At 38.7% G+C, this 19,591-nt stretch overlaps 1 protein-coding gene across 1 annotated transcript in view; it reads left to right on the plus strand.

Moving 5' to 3' along the window:
• The window catches only part of LOC126367887 (mucin-2), a 38,961-nt gene extending 24,811 nt beyond the window's left edge, over positions 1-14,150 (plus strand). Inside the window, exons 3-7 of the mRNA XM_050011665.1 lie at positions 3,434-3,475; positions 4,059-4,265; positions 4,464-4,736; positions 4,906-12,559; positions 12,663-14,150. Of these exons, the coding sequence (XP_049867622.1) occupies positions 3,434-3,475; positions 4,059-4,265; positions 4,464-4,736; positions 4,906-12,559; positions 12,663-12,768 (8,282 nt within the window). The 3' untranslated portion in view covers positions 12,769-14,150. The remainder of the gene's footprint in view (positions 1-3,433; positions 3,476-4,058; positions 4,266-4,463; positions 4,737-4,905; positions 12,560-12,662) is intronic.
• The last annotated feature ends 5,441 nt before the right edge of the window (positions 14,151-19,591 follow it).

Here is a 19,591-nt window from a genome sequence, read left to right on the forward strand (position 1 = left end):
AATATTTTTAATTGCCAATAAACATCAAAACGATTAATCTATGCATCTGTAGGTGCTGTGATCATCGCATATACATGCTTATTATTTGTAATTGTTGTGTTTTCAACATAATTCTGTGCGTTTAATGTGAGAAACTAGTGAGGTCTCTAGTCATCAACGAGTTGAGCTCAAAATTAAATTTAATGGTCAATTGATTCACGTTTTTCTGTGAATTATAATAGATAAATGGTTTTCGATTCTTATGATGAATCGTGATGATATAATTAAAATACAAAACTTGTTTGACCGCGTTACGAACCTCATTAATTGTGTTTGTAGACATAAAACAAGTTCCAATAAAGTCATAACATTAAATATTCCTTGTAATTTTGCAGGTTAGGAATGTGATTGTGTTACAAATACAGTCACCAACTGGTTTTGAGGATATTGATCTTGATCTATAAATTATCAGAATTCCAAGCACCGTAATATTTGTTAACAACACCATTCATCATATTAACTGTGCAAATATAAATGCAAATTAGATTATCGGCAACACGCTCGATCAAATTCGAACATAATGATGTGTTATTTATGTCACATGTCAATGATAAATTCAGTAGATAAATAATAATGTTCTGCGTAAGCGGCAGCGCGACGGCGGCGGACTGCGCGGGCGCATTCGCTGCCGCACCGCCCGACAACTAACTGTAAAGGCTGCGGGATCGTCTCACCCTTCATGTTTCTAGATGATGCTATTTTGGTACTCGCAGATTTAGTATCCGCAGCACGGGGCCTTCAAAGAATTCGAAATTGAATTTATATACATACATAGGAAGTGTATTTAAATGCGACCTACAATGTTTAGGTCTACCCGTGTGAACTTCATCACGCATGGCGACCACGGCGACATTCATTCATTGAAACAACAATCCATATTAATGTAGTGCAAATTTTGAATTCATGCTGCCTCCTCGTTTCGATTGGTTCAAGACATGTTCCTAAGCGCACGATTTTGCATAAGTAGGTACTTTTTTGTTCATGCAAAGCCATTTATAACATCACACTTGTACGTGAATGCGATTCATTAGGAGTCATGGGAGCCAGCGACACGTCACAGCGAATTCTGGGGAAATGTGACCGGCGCGCACACCGGTGCGGACCTCTCCTCGACGGTTCATCTTGCACTCCTACGCACAGAAAGTGGATTAACCTACATCGAATATTTTTAGAACATCCAGTTTTCGATCATTATTATTCTACGACTGTTACATTATGAGGAAGTCGATATTTTTTCACTCCCGTTATGGCCATAATTTTTGTTTTATGATCGACTTCAATTTTGAGAGTAGAGATAATATAATTGAAATTACAGTTGGCAAAAACTGGATGCTAACGACATTCCTGGCGACCGTTAGGTGGACGATTTCGCGGAGTCTGCCGGCGCAAGCGCAGCGCCACCGCCCGCCATATACAGCGCGAGACAAGAGCGGCGCCCTAACGGTGCCGCCACTCGCTGATAAGCCCAAACACACCGCACTGCAAGCGTGATCAATTGCACTACCTTTTAGCAGAGACGTATCTGTCCGAACGCACTTTGCATCCTAAGTAGGTTCATGTTGGCAAGAGCCCGAAGTGTGTTTTGAATCGAGGACTCAACACACAAACAGTTAGATGGATTTGGATATGTTTAGGTGATGGTTGACGCCGCAATTGCCGGTCGCGTAGATAATCAACATTAGCTCGAGGCGTATGGCAAGGAGGTAACCACACAACGGCACATTTATGCATCCACATAGTGACTTAATACCCGTCAATCGATTACATATAATGTTGTTTCCTCCGGCATTATGACTTTTGCCCTAAGTAATGAATCGGCTGTAAAGCTTCGGCTCGATGTTAACGACTTTTGCCGTTAGTTTAATTACAGCTTTGTACCCTCTCGCGGCTTTTGTAATTATGCACAGTAAAACGGCTTTAAGACGATGACCGATTGCAAGTGTGAGGTGATTTGTAGCCAATATCCTGCCATCTGTAACAAGTCAGTCTATAAACACAGCACTAAAAACTGATCGACAGCCTATACTGCTCCAATATCATCATTTGAGTCTATATCGAAAAATTCGGTTTGATAAGTTTTTTTCTCTCAATGTACCAAATAAGATCCTAACGTAATGAAATATATCTGTATTTCCCACAATTGATGTGCATTTTAGACAGTTTGTGAGGTTCATCATATCCAGCTTACGACATCGTATCAACAGTGGCTGCAAGTTGTCTTTGATTACTTGTGGCTCTGCCCACCCCATTAGGGATTACGGGCGTGAGTTTATGTATGTATGTATGTATGTGAGCCGTGGTAGCCCAGTTAGGAGAACTTGCCTCCCACTTTGAGGTCGCAGATTTAAATACAGCACACGCTTAAACCATTGATTGTCGAATTTGTTTTCGAATTCGTGTTTGGATCATAAATGATTATCAACAGTGAAGGAAAACGTCGTGAGGAAACCTATATTTCCGAGAAATGCATTTTCGGAGGTATGCTAAACTAACCTAACCTGTATTGGACTGGTCCCTCCGTGGGTTGGGAGGTCAGACAGGCAGTCGCTTCTGTAAAAAACCGGACCTGTCAAAATCGTCATGTTAGATAAGCAGACCTTGTGATGATGATGTGCCTTTTAGACACATTTCCTTATCTAGGTAGTATCATCACCATCATCACCAGCCCATTAACGTCCCCACTGCTGGGGCACGGGCCTTCCCTATGGATGGATAGGGAGGTCGGGCCTTAAACCACCACGCGGGCCCAGTGCGGATTGGTGGTTATTAACGACTGCTAATGCAGCCGGGACCAACGGCTTAACGTGCCTTCCGAAGCACGGAGGAGCTCGAGATAAAAACTTTTTTTTTTGTGGTCACCCATCCTATGACCGGCCTTTGCGAAAGTTGCTTAACTTCAACAATCGCAGACCGAGCGCGTTTACCACTGCGCCACCGAGCTCCGAGCACCGAGCACCGAGCTCTAGGTAGTATACATGAACTGAAATAATTTAGTATTTCCGGTACTAGTGGACAAATAGCTAAAAATCTGTTGTTTATAATGTACTTAAACACAAAACGAGACCGGGAGATCTAAAATATCTCGGTATTGATAATTGATAAATAGAAATATACTTATAGAAAAAAGTAAGTATACATTTTCATGCGTAGCTTATTGGATACACGTGCTAAAGATATTGAGTGAAACTGATAAGAAATTGTCACGTAATATCGCGAGAAAATAAAAAAAATGACAGGAACAAACGATAAGAACAAATCCATTATTTACGATTTAACCGAGATTAGAACAAAACACACATGTATGTCTATTACAAATTTATTGCACTACTCACTTGTCTTAAGGTCACTTACATTATCTGAATAAGAAAATAATGATGTTTGTTTTTATTTGCAGCACCGACGGCTAGCAATCACACGGCGTTAGATTTATACGATGGTAAGTACGGTAGCATAGAACTAATCATGAAACACAATAGAGTAAGTGAATTAGATACAACTTTCACAAAATCAATAATATGAAAGCTTGTACCACTATAAACTAATTACTTAAGTAATAACTATAAGCACTAAACGAAACGAGAAAACGGTAAAATCATTATTAGTTAGCCTAAATTACTATCAGGACTAGTTTAAACTAATATACGAAAATTTCATTGCATTAAGATTCAATGATCTCATTTATTTTAAAGTCAAATATCATTGTTTGTATTGCTTATAATTTAAATGTAACGATTAACAACTTATTAGTGTATTTTTTTTCTTTAAAATGTTTTATCAGAATCTAAGATAGTATGTTCTAACTATAATGGTAACGTTTGAACGTGACTTCTGCGATACGGGCTTTAGCCTAGTGCAGGAGTTACAGCTAATCTTGTAAGAATGTTTAATAAAAGTTAAAATATGTACCAATACTTTGTCTGAAGATGATTGTTTGAAAATAGTTATAAGTAGGTACTTAATGTTTTTTCTGAATATTTTTTTATTATTATTATTAACAGTTTCTATATAACGTATTTCAGAGCACACGGAAGGTTGTTACTACAACTTTCAACACTATGGCGAGGGTGACAGAATAATGACGAACGAACCCTGCCTGAACTGTACCTGCCACAACCGGATGCTTATGTGCTACCTGAGGGTGTGTCCCTTCACGAAAGCCATCGGACAAGATTGCACAGTGGAGAAACGAGCAGATCAGTGCTGCCCCATCGTCACGTGCCCTGACGGTAAGTTACGAGATACTTCGTAGATACAACATATTGCTATTAAATTGTTTAAGGCGTTCTTGAGGTAAAACATTCTGCGTTAACCACGAAAAGTATGAAGTCCACTTGATACAATTTATTTAGAACAATATATTCTTAAACCGTAATAAAAAGAAAATTGCGAATGAAATCGTATGTCTAATGTAAGAACGCTTTCAGTTCCAGTTGACCTGCTCACATCGACGTCGACCTCGTCTCCAGCTGAGTATGGAGGCACTGGTGTCGGCAAAGTGGACAACTATGGATGTACGCTCAATGGCAAATATTTCCCCGAAGGCTCCAAGGTGCCAGCGACACCCAACAAGCCCTGTGAACATTGCTACTGTATTCGAAACATGACGACTTGCGTTATGCAAGAATGTACTCTTCACGTCGACGGATGCACTCCAATTTACCACAAAGACGTGTGCTGCCCTGTACGATACTTCTGTGGTGAGTACAAATTATTACTTTGAAATTACATTCTGAAATTGGATTCTTAGTATCTAATCAGCAACATTTAAAAAAAGTTAAGTACATAAAAAAATATTCGCCATTATCAATTTTGTTTTAAATTATTTGATGAAAATAAATATATTATGAATTATTTTTTAATTTACAGATCACCCTGAAGATGAAATACCGTTACTTGATGACATGACCACTACAGTGCGGCCGACGCCTGGATTCCTGTTGACAACGATAGCACCAACAGAAATCACCACAACACCGCCACCTGCTAGGAAGGATTGCGTTGAAAATGGACAACTGTATGAGGACGGTGCTTTAATTAAAACGGATAAACCATGTGAACATTGTTATTGCATGAAAGGTGATATCGTCTGCGTCGTACAAGAATGTGGTACGCCTATGGAAAACGAAGGCAAAAACTGTACTTCTGTGCCTCCACGTGCAGGCCATTGCTGCCCTGACACATACATTTGTGAAGGTGATGAGCTTACTCCAGGACCTACAACAGAACTGCCTTTCGAAGAATCAACAACAATGTTACCTTCTAGAAGAGTAAGTGTTGAAGGTAGTGGATATAGAAATGATGATGAAATTACCTTAATGCCAACATTTGCTACGGATATTGAAGGCAGTGGAGAGGAAGAAATACCTGAAAAACCGCTAAGCACAAGTCAACCAGATATCGACACAACAGAATTAGATGAAAAACTTGGACTAACAGAACAAGGAGAGTTCATTCCGAAAACTACACAGACTCCTGTTTCTGATGAAACTGCAAAATTAACGACAGAACCTGATAAGTATCTTAATACAGTGCCAAGTGATCATGATGAAGGAGAAAGTACTGAATCTTCTGTAAAAGAGAAAACTACTTTACCTGACCAAGCGAAGATTACAGAATATATAACTAGTGAAGAAATTACAACCCCTAAAGTTGAAGGCGAAGCAAGTGGTGCACCACCAACAGAAATAGATGAAACCCCTGTAATTGAAATGAAACCAACAGAATCAACGTTACTCGAGGAACAAAGTACTTCAGCTACTACTAAATTAGAAGAAGAAAGTACTGAATCGTCGATCAAAGAAACTACACCTAAGAGTGAGGAAAAGGTAACAGAGTTACCTGTCTTACATGAAGATGAAACTCAAGTTCCACTCGTTGAATCTGCAACGACTGAAAAGACAGAAACGTTTACAGTAACGGATGGTTTTGAGGCTACTGAGCAGCCACCAGTAACCGAACAAGAACAAGCAGCAACTACTACAAGTGAAATAGTACATGAAGAAAGTTCTCAACCTTCTATTGTAACTACAACACAAAGCGAACAAGTTACTGAAACTGATTTGAAGGAAACAAGAGGAACGTCAGCTAAAGATGAGGTAACAACAGAAAAAATGGCAATTGCAGAACAAGAAACTACATCTAGCGAAATTACCGAAGAAGTTAGAACCGAGCCAACTATCCTAGAAAGTACGCCAAGAGATAAACTGGATGTTACTGAATCTGTCTTGATTAGTGAACAAAGTACAGTTTCAGAGAAAGAAAGTACTGAACCATATGTTTACGACAAAACTACACCTAGTGACGTCACAGAGACGCCAATTATTACACAAGAAGAGACCATGACTAGTGCAGTACCTGAAAAGGAAAGTAGTGAACCTTCTATTTTAGAAAAGACTACTGCAAGAACTGATCTTGAATCAACAGAATCACCCACTGCGGAGAAAGAACAGCCAGATAGGCCAGAGTCATCAACGAAGGTTCCTAAACTTGAAGAAGATGCTGTAACCACTGAATCACCTCACAGGAGACAAGATGATGAAACTTCAGCTTTCACAGAAAGCGTTACACAAAAGGATACTGACATACCGATTACCGTGGAAATGGACGTAACTAAAGAAATTGTTACTCCTAGTAGTGAAACTCCTATAAGGCAACCAATTGAACATGACTTAGAACGAACAACTACCCAGATACCAGAACAAGACGTAGAGGAAAAGACGACACAGTTGAAGGAAACAACAACTGAACCTATTATGGAATTATCCACGTTTGCTCACGTCGATGACAAAGAATCATCTGCCTCTGTTGCTCCTGAAAGTGAGATTACATCTGCTACTGATAAACAGGAGCTACCAGAAGCTACTACAATTAACCCAGAAGATAACGAAATTGATGAAGAGCAATCTCCAGGCAGAATTCCTGGCGAAGGTGATTGCCTCCTCGAAGGTGTAACCTACAAAAATGATAGCGTTGTACCTAGTTCCAATAAGTGTCACTCTGGTTGTAAATGCGTCAGTAGTATCATAAAATGCGATCCGATAATATGTAGTCCACAACCTGAATATATGGACAACTGTCAATTAAGATACGATACACCAGAATCCTGTTGTCCTACGTATGTGTGTGATCATGGTAAAGAAACAATTCCACCACAACCACACAGTCAAATGTCCGGTACAGAGAGTCCCATGCAGTCTACTTCAGTGGAATGTAGTGGCGATCAATGCGGAGCTATTGACGTCCAACCAACAACCGAAGCATCCAAAATACCTGAAAGAATCGGAGATACTGATTGTGGAAGCAATGGCTGCAATGATACTCAATTATTATTACCTGAGACTCCAGAAGAATGTATCGGTGCCAAATGTACACAACCAGCAGAAAGTTGCACTGATGGTAAATGCGATTTACCACTCCCACCAATTAAGGAACAAGAAATACCTTCCAAAGAAATTTCTAAGCCATGCGATAACCCCGAAGACTGCAAATCAACTCATGTTCCAACACCGTGTGATAATGAATCATGCACTACTATACAGGGACAAACTTGTGACAAAGAAGGCGGTTGCGAAACACCATCAGTCTCGCCGTGTGAAGGAGATAACTGTGGAATTAAACCAGACATTGCACCAGATACAGCTGCACCAGATACGGTTGCACCAGATACAGCTGCACCAGATACAGTTGCTCCAGATACAGCTGCACCATACACAGTTGCACCAGATACAGCTGCACCAGATACAGCTGCACCAGATACAGTTGCACCAGACACAGCTGCACCAACTACATTTGCACCAGATACAGCTGCACCAGATACAGCTGCACCAGATACAGTTGCGCCACATACAGCTGAACCAGATACAGTTGCACCAGACACAGATGCACCACATACAGTTGCACCAGATACAATTGCACCAGATACAGTTGCACCAGATACAGTTGCACCAGATACAGTTGCACCAGATACAGCTGCACCAGACACCGTTGCACCAGATACAGCTGCACCAGATACAGTCCCACCAGATACAGCTGCGCCGGATACAGTTGCACCAGATACAACTGCACCAGATACAGCTGCACCACATACAGTTGCACCAGATACAGTCGCACCAGACACAGTTGTACCAGTTAAAGATACGGCTACCTGTGAGAATAAAGAGGACTGCAAAGAAATTCAAGAAGTTCAGCCCCCATGTGAAGGTGACAGTTGTGCAGTGGCACCAGACTCCACGCCATCCAAAGACATACCTCAACCATGTGAAAATGAAGAGGAATGCAGGCGAGTTGAAATCCCAGTCACAGCTACCGAAGTCAAAGAAGACTGTAGTAAAGGAGAGTGTAAAATTACGACTTCACCAGTACCAGAAAAAGATCTTTGTACTGGACAAGACGACTGCAAAACCCCAGAAACTCCAGAAAAAACGTCTGCTGACTGCAAGGATGGAAAATGTGCAGAAAGTGAAGATAAAATTGTACCTGTATGCACCGGTGATGAGTGCATGCAACGAGAACCTGTATCCCCCACACAGACCACTGCGCACCCTGAGCCATTAAGCACTGAAACCCCTGAAAGTGAACAAACAACTAGTTCATCATTTGTTACTAAAGAAGGAGAAGACCATACGACATTACCTGAAATAGCTTCATCTGAAGTAACACCTGAAGAAAAGGTAACCGATCAACCTGGACATGAGACTCCTGTGGCAGACGAAGAAGACAAAGTAACAAAGGCTCCAATGGATGAAATTACTACACTTACACCAGATCTGTCATCTGAGGGCTCCGGTGAACCAATAGATAAAGAAGAAGAAATGAAGACTGACATAACAACAGAAGTCCCTGCTACTGAACACGTTAGTACAACTCCAAAATCTGAAGGCGAAGGCTTGGTCACGGACAAATTTGATATACCGGTGACAGAACCACAACAGGTAACAGAAACTAAGCCAGTTATCATGGAGACTGAAAGTCCACAACAAGTTACTGAATCTCAAGAACAACAAACAGAAAAACCAAAGGAGCCATCTGATGAAGTAACAGTCACATCAACAGAGTTACCTAAAGAAGGCCACGACGAAACACGTACTGAAGAACCAGATGTTGAAGTTACCAAAATGGAAGAGACTACAAAGGAACCTGAAATACATAGGGTTGACGAAGATCAGGCTACTACCGCCTTTGGTGTTCTTGTAACTGATTACAAGATGCCTACTGAGGAGCCAGGAAAACAAACTCATGAAGAACCTGTAGAAACATCAACATCAGAAATTTTACGTACAGAGACAACTGAAAAGTCTTCTAATCAGCCTAAATCAACTGAAGCATCTGTAGTTGGAGTTACAGTGACAGAATCACCAATCTATGAAACTCCTGAAACGGGAACTAAACAGCCAGATATCGCGGTTGAAATCGAAACTGAGGAACAAGAAATCTCTACGAAATCTCCATTAGACTATGAACCTCAACAAACAACCACTTCATTTGAAAGAATACCTGATCAAGAAACTCCCATTGTTGAACAAGAAAAGACAGAAGCTCCAACTGTTGAAGGAACTACAGCTCCTGAAATATTAATTACACCAGAAACTACAGAAGAAGCACCTGCTAAACTTCCTGAACGGTCTGGTGATAAGGAAGACGATTCAGCGAAAACGACAGTGATTCCTGATTTAGAAGAAACTAAAACAAAAGCTCCAGAGATATTAGACACCACGGAGACAATTACTCGAAAATCAGATGAATCTGATGTTCAGACCACAGCAAGAATTCCAATGGAAGAAGGAATTGCTCAACCACATGTTACTGAACCACAAACAGAAGGTGTGACGGAAATCACTGCACCACAGCCATCTATTCCAGATAAAATTTCAACTGAACATACGCCGTCACAAGTGACTGAAAAGGAACTAATAGATATTACCACTCACCAGGCGCCAGTTTCAGAAGATGTCACAAAATCAGAAACAGAAGAAAAAGAAGAAGTCACAACAGAGAAAACGGAAACTGATCTTTCTTCATTCCCCTCATCTCAGCCAGAAAAAACAATTACTGAAGCTCCTCATTCTCTTGTTACTGAAAAAGCCACAAGTATGGAAACAGTAACCGAAAGTATACCAGAAAAGGAAACGGAAGTCACAGATAAACAGGAACCTATAACTGTAACACCAGCGCCTACTGTTGCTGTACCAGTTGAACATATTGTTACCGATCAACAGGGAGGCAGTACAAAAACTCCGTTCAGCACAGAGGGAACATCTCCTACTGAAGATAAAGAAAGTTCTTACGAAACAGAATCTCCGTCTGTACAGCCTCACGAAGTAACTACTAGTGTGCCAATGTTGCAATCAACAGCAGAAAAGGAAATTACACCAATAACTGACGTTAAACAACCTGCAATAACGGAAGAATATGAAATCAGCACGGAAGAACCTAAACTACCAGGTGAAGATGAATACACGCCCACTAAACAACAAGAAATCGCAACAGAAGCTCCAGAAGTATTTAGTACAGACGTTATGCCAAGTGAACTGCCTACTGTTATTCCGGAAATGCCAACAGACGAAAAGACTACTACAAAACCAGAACAGGAAACTATGTTAGATACCGGCGATAAGGTTTCGTCTGAAGCAACTGAAGGTCCCGAACACGATACAGAGATACCAGTTTCTTCAGCGGAAACGCATGACATAACCGAACCAACTAACGTTGAAAAGGATACTACTACTAGAGGACCAGAAACTAGTGTCTCTGAACAGGAATTGACAACGGCTTCTCCAATCGAACTAACCACGAAAGAAATTTTGAGAGAGAGACCCGAACCAACTAAACCAGAAGAAATCAGCACAGAAGTGTCAGGTTTGTTCAGTACGGAAACATCTCAAACACAAGGACCTGACACTGAAAAGGAAGAAACTCCTACACCAACAATAACTGAGATTCCATCCAAAGAAATATACACAGAGTCACCAGCTACTCTTGTAACTTCTGAACCAGATAAACCAGCGGGCATAACTACAGAGCGTTCAGAAATTCCAACAACAGAAATGGAAACAGAACATGAAGAAAAAGAGACAGAGCAAGCACAAAAGGTTACAGAACCAACTCAAGAACCATCAACTGAAAAATCTGAAGTGACAGAAGCAGATTCGGAAGTTTTGGTTACTAAAGAACAGGAATCTGCACCTGCAGAATCACCAGAAACAACTATATCTCCTCTTGAATTTAGTACAAAGATGCCTGTAACGCAACCTACTGAGGACAAGGAAATAATGCCTCAAGAAACAATTTCTACATCTAAACCTGAATCAGATCATTCTGAAACTACACCTTATTTGGTGGAGTTAGAGGAGCATACTCATAAAATTGATGAAGAACTATCTACTAGTTCACCATTTGAAGAACCAACAACTCAACGACTTGAAGAAGGGTCTGAAGAACCTCAAGTGACTGGCGAATCAACAGAAACAATACCAAGTGACGAAAAACAAACTCAAATACCACCTATTGAAAGAGATCAGCCTGAAAAAGAAGAAACTCCAGCAGGTACAGAGGGACCTCAGACTACACCGGCATCTCCTGAGGAAACACCTGAAAGAATAACTGAACCATCGTTGCCAGAGAGTGAAACAACAACTGGAGTAATTAGCTCAGTTCCATCTGAGAAGCCCACACTCGAAGACAAGTATGGTGTACCCGAACAAGATAAAGAACAAGAAAGCACTACACCCACTGAAATATCTGATGATAATGAGCATATTACAACTCCTGTTGAAAAAGACAAGCCTATCGCAGAAATTCCATCTCAACCTGAAAAAGATACTGCAGAAAAACCACAAGATATGCCTGTTGAAACCACTGCCCCTGAAGAAGAATTTATTCCTGTTACAACTGCGACTAAAATTACAACAGCTAAAGTTGCAGAAGAAACTACAACTCAATCCGCTGAACCAATTGATAAATTTACCAAACCTGAGGAGAAACCCAGTGAAACAGTATCATCAACATCTGCACCCGAAGTTTCCAAACCAGATGAGTTACCACCCACCGACGAAGCACTTCCTCCAGAGGAGGAAAGTCACTTCCCGCCATCTGGTATGGGAGGTTATAATCAGGAACCAGACTACGGAGAAGAAGATCAAGCGTTTGGACCTGGAACATGCCGTTATGGAGGAAAAGTTTATGTGTCTGCGCAACAAATCCCGAGAGACGATCCTTGCGACTTCTGTTTCTGCTTCAGAAGTGATATTATTTGTCTTCAACAAAGTTGTCCTCCGCCAATTCATGGTTGCCATGAGGAGCCAATCCAAGGTTTCTGCTGTCCTCGATACGAATGCCCTGTATCGATGGCTACAACGCTCAACGTCACTACGACAACCACGACAACGACGACCACGCTGCCGCCCCATTTCTTGCCCCATGCCTACAAGGGCGCGGCGCAAAGAAGAGGTTGCCAAATAAAGGGACACACATACAAGGTCGGAGAAGTAGTCCGCGCATCTTCAGGACCATGTCTTCATTGCACGTAAGTAATCAATCAATTATACATTCTGAACCACCTTATTACACGTATTATATAAATACTTTATTTAAACAACATCTGATCAAACATCATTTTTGTATTTCAGATGTGGAGGAGACGGTCAAATGAAATGTGATCCCAAAGCGTGCACGCCGGAGCCGATGTTAAGACAAATGATAGCGGCTGCTGTATCCGCGAAGCGACGAAGGTGAAATACCTCACACACCGCGCCAACTAACTCGTACTCGTCGTCATCACAAAGATAGGTCGTCACCTATGTGATAATCTTTTCATCTACTCTTCAATGCACAAGAATAATGCTCAAATTATCCCGACGGAGTAGTATAAGATTTCGTGTCATATGTAGTATTCGATATATTTTTATTATACTTTTCATAAAGTGTCGTGGCACGCACAACTTAATATTGCATCAATTATGACTGTGATTAAACTGTTAAATAATGATTTCTAACCTGAATTTATACGATTTATCGAGTCTTCAATTAAGGCTAATTTATTTAATTATTTATCTTTGTAACAAAAAGTCAGTGCCAAACGGTAGTGCTAAGTTGTAAACGACTATGCCTTTATGATAAAGATGTTCAAAATTTTGTGAATGTCATTAAAAGTAATTTTTACTGACCAAAGTGAAGCTGTATACCTACTCACAGTTATATATCTAAATAAATTTAACGCGCACTCAAGCTTCGTAGGTCATTAGATCGCCGAATTCTTGACCATTTTATATGTAAACTTAATTGTTTTACCGGTATAAGTTTAGTCAATTCTTTATTTTTACACGATGTTACAGTAAAACATCTAGTATCGTGTAAATATGAAGTAAGTTATAAGGATCCCTGATGTTGTAAATGCCTTACTTAATTTGTAATAATTTATATATTTTAGGTGTATAGTACTTAAGCCATGTTTTGAGACCAGTGACTATTATAATTTAGAAGTAAAACGAAGGCCCAATGTTAAAGAAAAGTGCCGGTCGACGCCTGCGCGGCCTTGGCCGGCGCTTTTCCGCTGCGCGTGCGCCGCATGCCTTGCAGAAAGCGACCCTCAGCCGACTTGTTTTCTTCAACTCATGAAGCGTACCATTTTACTGGCACTTATTTAGTGATAGCTAGTGGCCGATATTTTAAATCGTTTTGTAAAGAGTTTTACAATATGATAAATTGATAAAAACATATTGTAGGATCTTTTGTAACTTTTGATATTAAAGTGCTGGTAGAATATTAAATATAAATAAACAGATCGAGATGGGTACGGAAGTCTGTTAGGACTTTGCGATCGTTCTCTGGATAGGATACTTGCATAAAAACGATTGCATTTATTCGTACCGATCTCCTCCTGTGATTGCAGGTTGTAGTTATATTTCTTATTTATTTAAAGTTGTAGCAATAGTAATAAAATTATTGGTTATAACCGTGGCGGTGATGAACTCAATTAAAAAAAATACAAAATTTCAATCAAAGTATTTAATTGAAGTCTATTTTTTTTCTTTTAATTATATTTTACCGAGTCTAGCTACGGTTTAGCTGTCTGTGCAACTGTGCAAATGAGTTTTAAATAAAATATCTCAAATGAACTGTGTTTCCTTACTTACTACCTACTCTACTTCTACGTTCTGCAGAGTCAAATCAACTTTTTGTCTTTGACGTTCCTTATCAAAAAGCTCAAAAAAAAATAGCTCATCTAGACGAACCCACCCTTCGCTGAGCTAAGCTAGAGAGCTTTTGTTTGGTTGAGGTGTCACAACATCCATAGCCATAGCTAGATGGATTTATACCACTGACTACCCCAATTAGGATACAGTCGTGAACTTATGTTATATTGTTCAGTGTTACTTAACTATCATCTAACGTCCGAAAGCATTTCAGTAATCTTCTATCATGTGGGTTGTGAGGTGGATTACCAACCTCATCAACCCTGGTGTCAGGGTTACTATTGAGCCGCCAAAGGCCCCTGACATGACTCATGTAACGACTACGTACTTACATCAGTAAGTAGTAACAGGGACCAACGGCTTAACGTGCCTTCCGAAGCACGGATCAACTTACTTTTTGGACAATCAGGTGATCAGCCTGTAATGTCCTAACCAAACTAGAGATCACAAAGTGATTTTTGTGATATGTCCCCACCGGTATTCGAACCCAGGACCTCCGGATCGTGAGCCCAACGGTCAACCACTGGACCACGGCGACCGATAGCGCCCTTATTAGTAAGCTAATCAAGGCATACTTATTTTATTAATCAACTTGCTGCATCAACCGGAACTTCTCACAAGATCAACTGTAGCTTTTATGAAAACTATAGAGAAAAATAGATGATGCATCACAGATGTGATATTTGATAATAATCATAATCACTAAGTACATGTATTATTATTATGAATTTAAATTCAATATAAGCTACGACTTCCTAGTATCTTCAGCGGTCAATAGGCCGGTCCACGCTCCGCAGTTGATCGTTGAAGCGACAACAACGGCAAAAGCTTGAAGCTCCCAGTAACCAACCTCAAAATGAAACGTAAAACTTCGTATGTTACCCGCTAGATGGCGCCCTATGTTACAAAAATAGCGCCAAGTGGCAAAATGGTTTGAAAACTTAATAATTTATTCGAAAATATTTCTTCAGCAATATCCTGTCGTAAAAATAATTTATCTGAAAATAAAAATAATTAAGTACTTATATTACTGATAAAGAATGCATAAGAATAAATGATTCAGGTACCTACACGTTGTGATGCTAAAAGGAAAAAAAATGTGAAGAGTATTTTTTTAATAAGTAATGTAATTTATTATAAGTACTCCTTAGAAATACGTGCATTTATGTCTCAGATTTTACAATATAAAATATTTAGTTAGAGATAATTAAGTATATTATTTGTAATAAGCAAAAACGATTAATTCCTTTATACTTAGACAAATTTCCAGAAAATAATCTCAAACTACCTGTACAACCTACATATTCAAACAGTGTAAATACCTGTTCTTGAAGTTGCAGGAGCAACTCTCTTCAACTTTTCTACTTTTTGTTCAATAATCATAACATGGGAATTCCGTTCTTGGGTTCCTCACATAAATTATTTAACAGCTTTTTATCAATTTCTAACATCTACTCAAACGACAAAAAGGATACAAGTAATGTAAAACGTAGCTTTAAATATCTACTAAAGCAGCCGTAATAAAGTTGTTTACAGTTTGTTTCAAACTAATAATGATTATAAACACACACAAGTGACGTTAAAACACTAAAGATCGATTAAGTAAAGCTCCCCATAAACCGTTTTCAGTGGAAGTTTGAGGATTCATTCCGCATAATAGGCCATTACTCCCGGTTATTGAGATAGAACTCAAATGTAATGGAAGTTTAAATCAGAGATGCAAATCGTCATGTTTCAATCTGGTTTTACACAATATACTTAATTAATTAAAAGTATTTATAAGACTGTTCTGCTCTACAATAATAAATAATAATAATAATTAAAAGACTAAGTATATTTTTTTAAGTACTTAATTGTTTTTTTTTTTCTAATTTACTTATTTTAGACCCTAACGTCTTAGGAGTACATGTCATTACTTACTGATTTATATAAAACCAGGACGAATCGGTATATCCACATTATTCTCAACAAGCTATTTGTTACCTATGTAGAAATATGTACCCTCAATTTGAATAACTCTGTCTCTCTCACTCCAACAGGCATTCAGTCATCCGTTTCGTTCTATCCCATTACTTTTATATTGTTCGCTAACTTTCTTGTTTGTATAAGCAAATACACGTATTTGAAAGTTTGTATATTTGTAGGTTGTATTATACAATAATAAGTAGGTACAGTTTTGTTCAGTTTTAAAACGTTCCAAGGTTTTATTAGATTATTTGGAACTTTCTCTTGTATTACGTTTTTGATAATCAGTCTTTCTAAGCAGGCTATAAGTACCGTAGTCTGTACCAAACTGTACCAGAGGCTTATTTGTATATTTTATTGATGAACTTGTAAAATTTGTCGAACTTAAAGTGGTTGTACTGGCTGTTTCAATTAACATTTGTAATGTATTTCAGTTTCAAGAATACCTTGTTATGTACCTACCAGGCCGAACTTTAAGCACATAAGAAATTTCATAATACTCATATACATTGTAGGTTCTATATAAAAAGACAAGCGCTTAGACTAAGTACCTGCCCATTACATTATATCGAGGACATAGAAAATTGCGCAATCTTTACTGACAGCGCTATTATTAGTGAATACAAATATATGTGTTCACCAGACGAGATAGATCGGGATGCCAAACAGCGTCCACACAAGTAGAGCTAGTATAGACACCCTACTGCAGTCACCTATAGAGCTCTATCATAACGTATCTTCTATCTTTATTTTTATTTCTTTTAACGGAAAGTTATATTGCAGTAATATTGGGATACTTTAAAACTAGAAATGAGAATTAGTGATAAAAACGAATTTGAAAGTAGGCAAGTGATATTTTCTTCTTCACAATTATAAAATAGAAGTGTAGGTAACAGAGAGGAGATAGAGTCTCGTTATAATGCTAGCTTAAGTCTAGTATACTGGTCGTCTCACATATTTTTACGAGCGGCTCAAATGAGGCTGTGTACTCGTATATTTTGGAGGCCGCGGGCTCGCGGGTTCCGCGGGTCCCGTGCACCCAGCGCCAACCAAGCCGCGGCCCGCCCCGCGCGGTTCGCGGTCTCCATGGCGACCAGCTCAAATGACGTATCGATCCCGCGTGGGGGGAGGCGGGGACCGCGGGGTGGCGCCGCTCCACCCGCCGCAGAACCCCCTAGTACCTCCCCCCTTCCACCGCCACTCGACCGTTGGCCCATGCAAAATGACGGATGTAAAGTTTGGATATATACCTCCTTGGAAGGAAATGATATTTTCATTAAAATGAAAATGAGGTAATGTTGTTGATTTATTTCCTTTTAATATATATTCTCGCGGTACCAACGCTTGGATCGTCCCGCTGTGGTTGTTGATGACTAAAGCTCTATTATAGACATTTGTTTACGCAACGTTCTACAAATTGTTATTGGGATGATACAAAATTATTCCCGGGTTAGAATTAATTACTGTATTTATGTTTGCATCTGCATGCTGCATATGGGTAAACAGAACAGTGCTCTTATGAATTATATCTTCTATCCGCCGTGATGACGTAGCTATTGAAACAAAAGATCATAAATATTTTAGAGTAGAGTACTTAGTTTACTAAAATTTTCACAACTTACATGTATTGTACTTGGACCTACAAAATTAAATAAGACTAAAATGCAACATTCGATTTTGAAGTACTTAAGTATTATTAAGTACTATACCTAGTATGGGTAAGCGTACGGCTACCGGTGGTAGGTGCACTGAATAGCTAGTTTCAGAAACGTAGACTAAACTTTGATTAGTTCACGATATTAATTTCCCATTGCGACTACTGAAATGCAATTAGAAAGTAAAGTTTAATCTCTGTTCAGATATATGCAGGTTCGTGGACATGCATGCACCTAAATTACTTAAATGATAAAGTTGATATCATGTTTCACATAAAATAAGGAAAGTAGGTATGCTCTTAATGAAAAATAAACTAAATAACATCGCATAAAGAAACAATAATTGCTTGTAATTGAACGATCTCGAGCATTTCTATACATTTTCACCGTGATGATCATGACCATGACGGAACGGTCACTCGGCCAATGAAAATTAAATTTTAATTTTATTGCAACCACATTACGAAAACAATTTCATTGTAAGTGGAAAAAATATTGTTACATTTCCCCCAAATGAGGCAATAACACAGAGACAAACAAAAATGCAAATTACAACAATTCGGAATTATTTTTAAATTTAATCATTGCCGTGTTTAAACGTCTCTTCTAAAATTTTGTTTCAAACATTAACATAATTAAGTGGTTCTCAAAGTTTTCCCATTATAAACTTAGCGAGAAATTTTATTTTTCCCTCAAGTCAGAGGCGAGTGTGTGCGCGCGTCGCGACGAGCCAGCGAATTGGATTTCCCTTAGTGTGCGTGAACCTACTTTTGCTGGGAGAACAGGAAAACCTTGGAGATTCATGAAATATTAATACAAAATGCCTGAAAAAGTCATTTCTTACCGTAATCTAAAGTTACATTGCAGAAACATTTAATGTTTGAAGAAGTGGAAGTAACGTATGTTGAAACAAAATTATGTTTTCGTACATATAAAGTACTAGCGCATTGAGGATAAACACTCAAAAAAGAAAAGAAAAGAAGAAGCTCAAATATAGGCGGCAACACTGTTGAGTGTTCCTAAATTTCGTCAGTTCTCCATACTGTTCAGCTAAATTGCTATAAAATGTGGAGCAACGTGGAGTGCACCCCGTCTGAAGGATGAGTAACGAAAAAGAAAAGCAGCCAGTTGGAAAAAGGCAGTTTTGGTTGGAAATAAGTTAAAAGATGTATATTATATCTGTTATCCATGAAATTAGAAGGTTAAACAAAGGAAAATCGGTACAGTGCCATGTATTTTTTTTTTTGGGACGTAGCCCGGAATGTCCCTAATTATCATGTAAAAAAGTGTTTAATAACAAATAAATATTAATACTTACACTAACTACTAAAAATTGTTTAGCAATTTTATTCTCAATCAAAAATTTAAATTGGGATTTTCTAGATTTATATTCTAGATTTTTTCTAGAAAGCAATATACACATCAAAAAAGTTAGTATTTTGGTAAATATTCAATTAAATATCGACACCCACAGTAATATTTAATGGTATCACATCACTATCGCAAATCTTATTGTTTTAAGTAAAAATGACATCTCGGTATTATGACCATGACGTCATAATAATGTCTGTTTTAAAAAATATTGAAGTTAGTATCATAGATAAAATATTTAGCAAAACTTTGGTTATTGTTTTCAAAACAGAGTGACTACATAACTAAGTAATATAACTGTTATGTAATATGTATTATATCAAGATTATTATTTGAAGCTAAACAGTCATGATATTAGTAGTACAAAGTTAT

This window comes from Pectinophora gossypiella, chromosome 6, assembly GCF_024362695.1.
Source record: "Pectinophora gossypiella chromosome 6, ilPecGoss1.1, whole genome shotgun sequence".
In the NCBI taxonomy this organism is placed as follows: domain Eukaryota; kingdom Metazoa; phylum Arthropoda; class Insecta; order Lepidoptera; family Gelechiidae; genus Pectinophora; species Pectinophora gossypiella.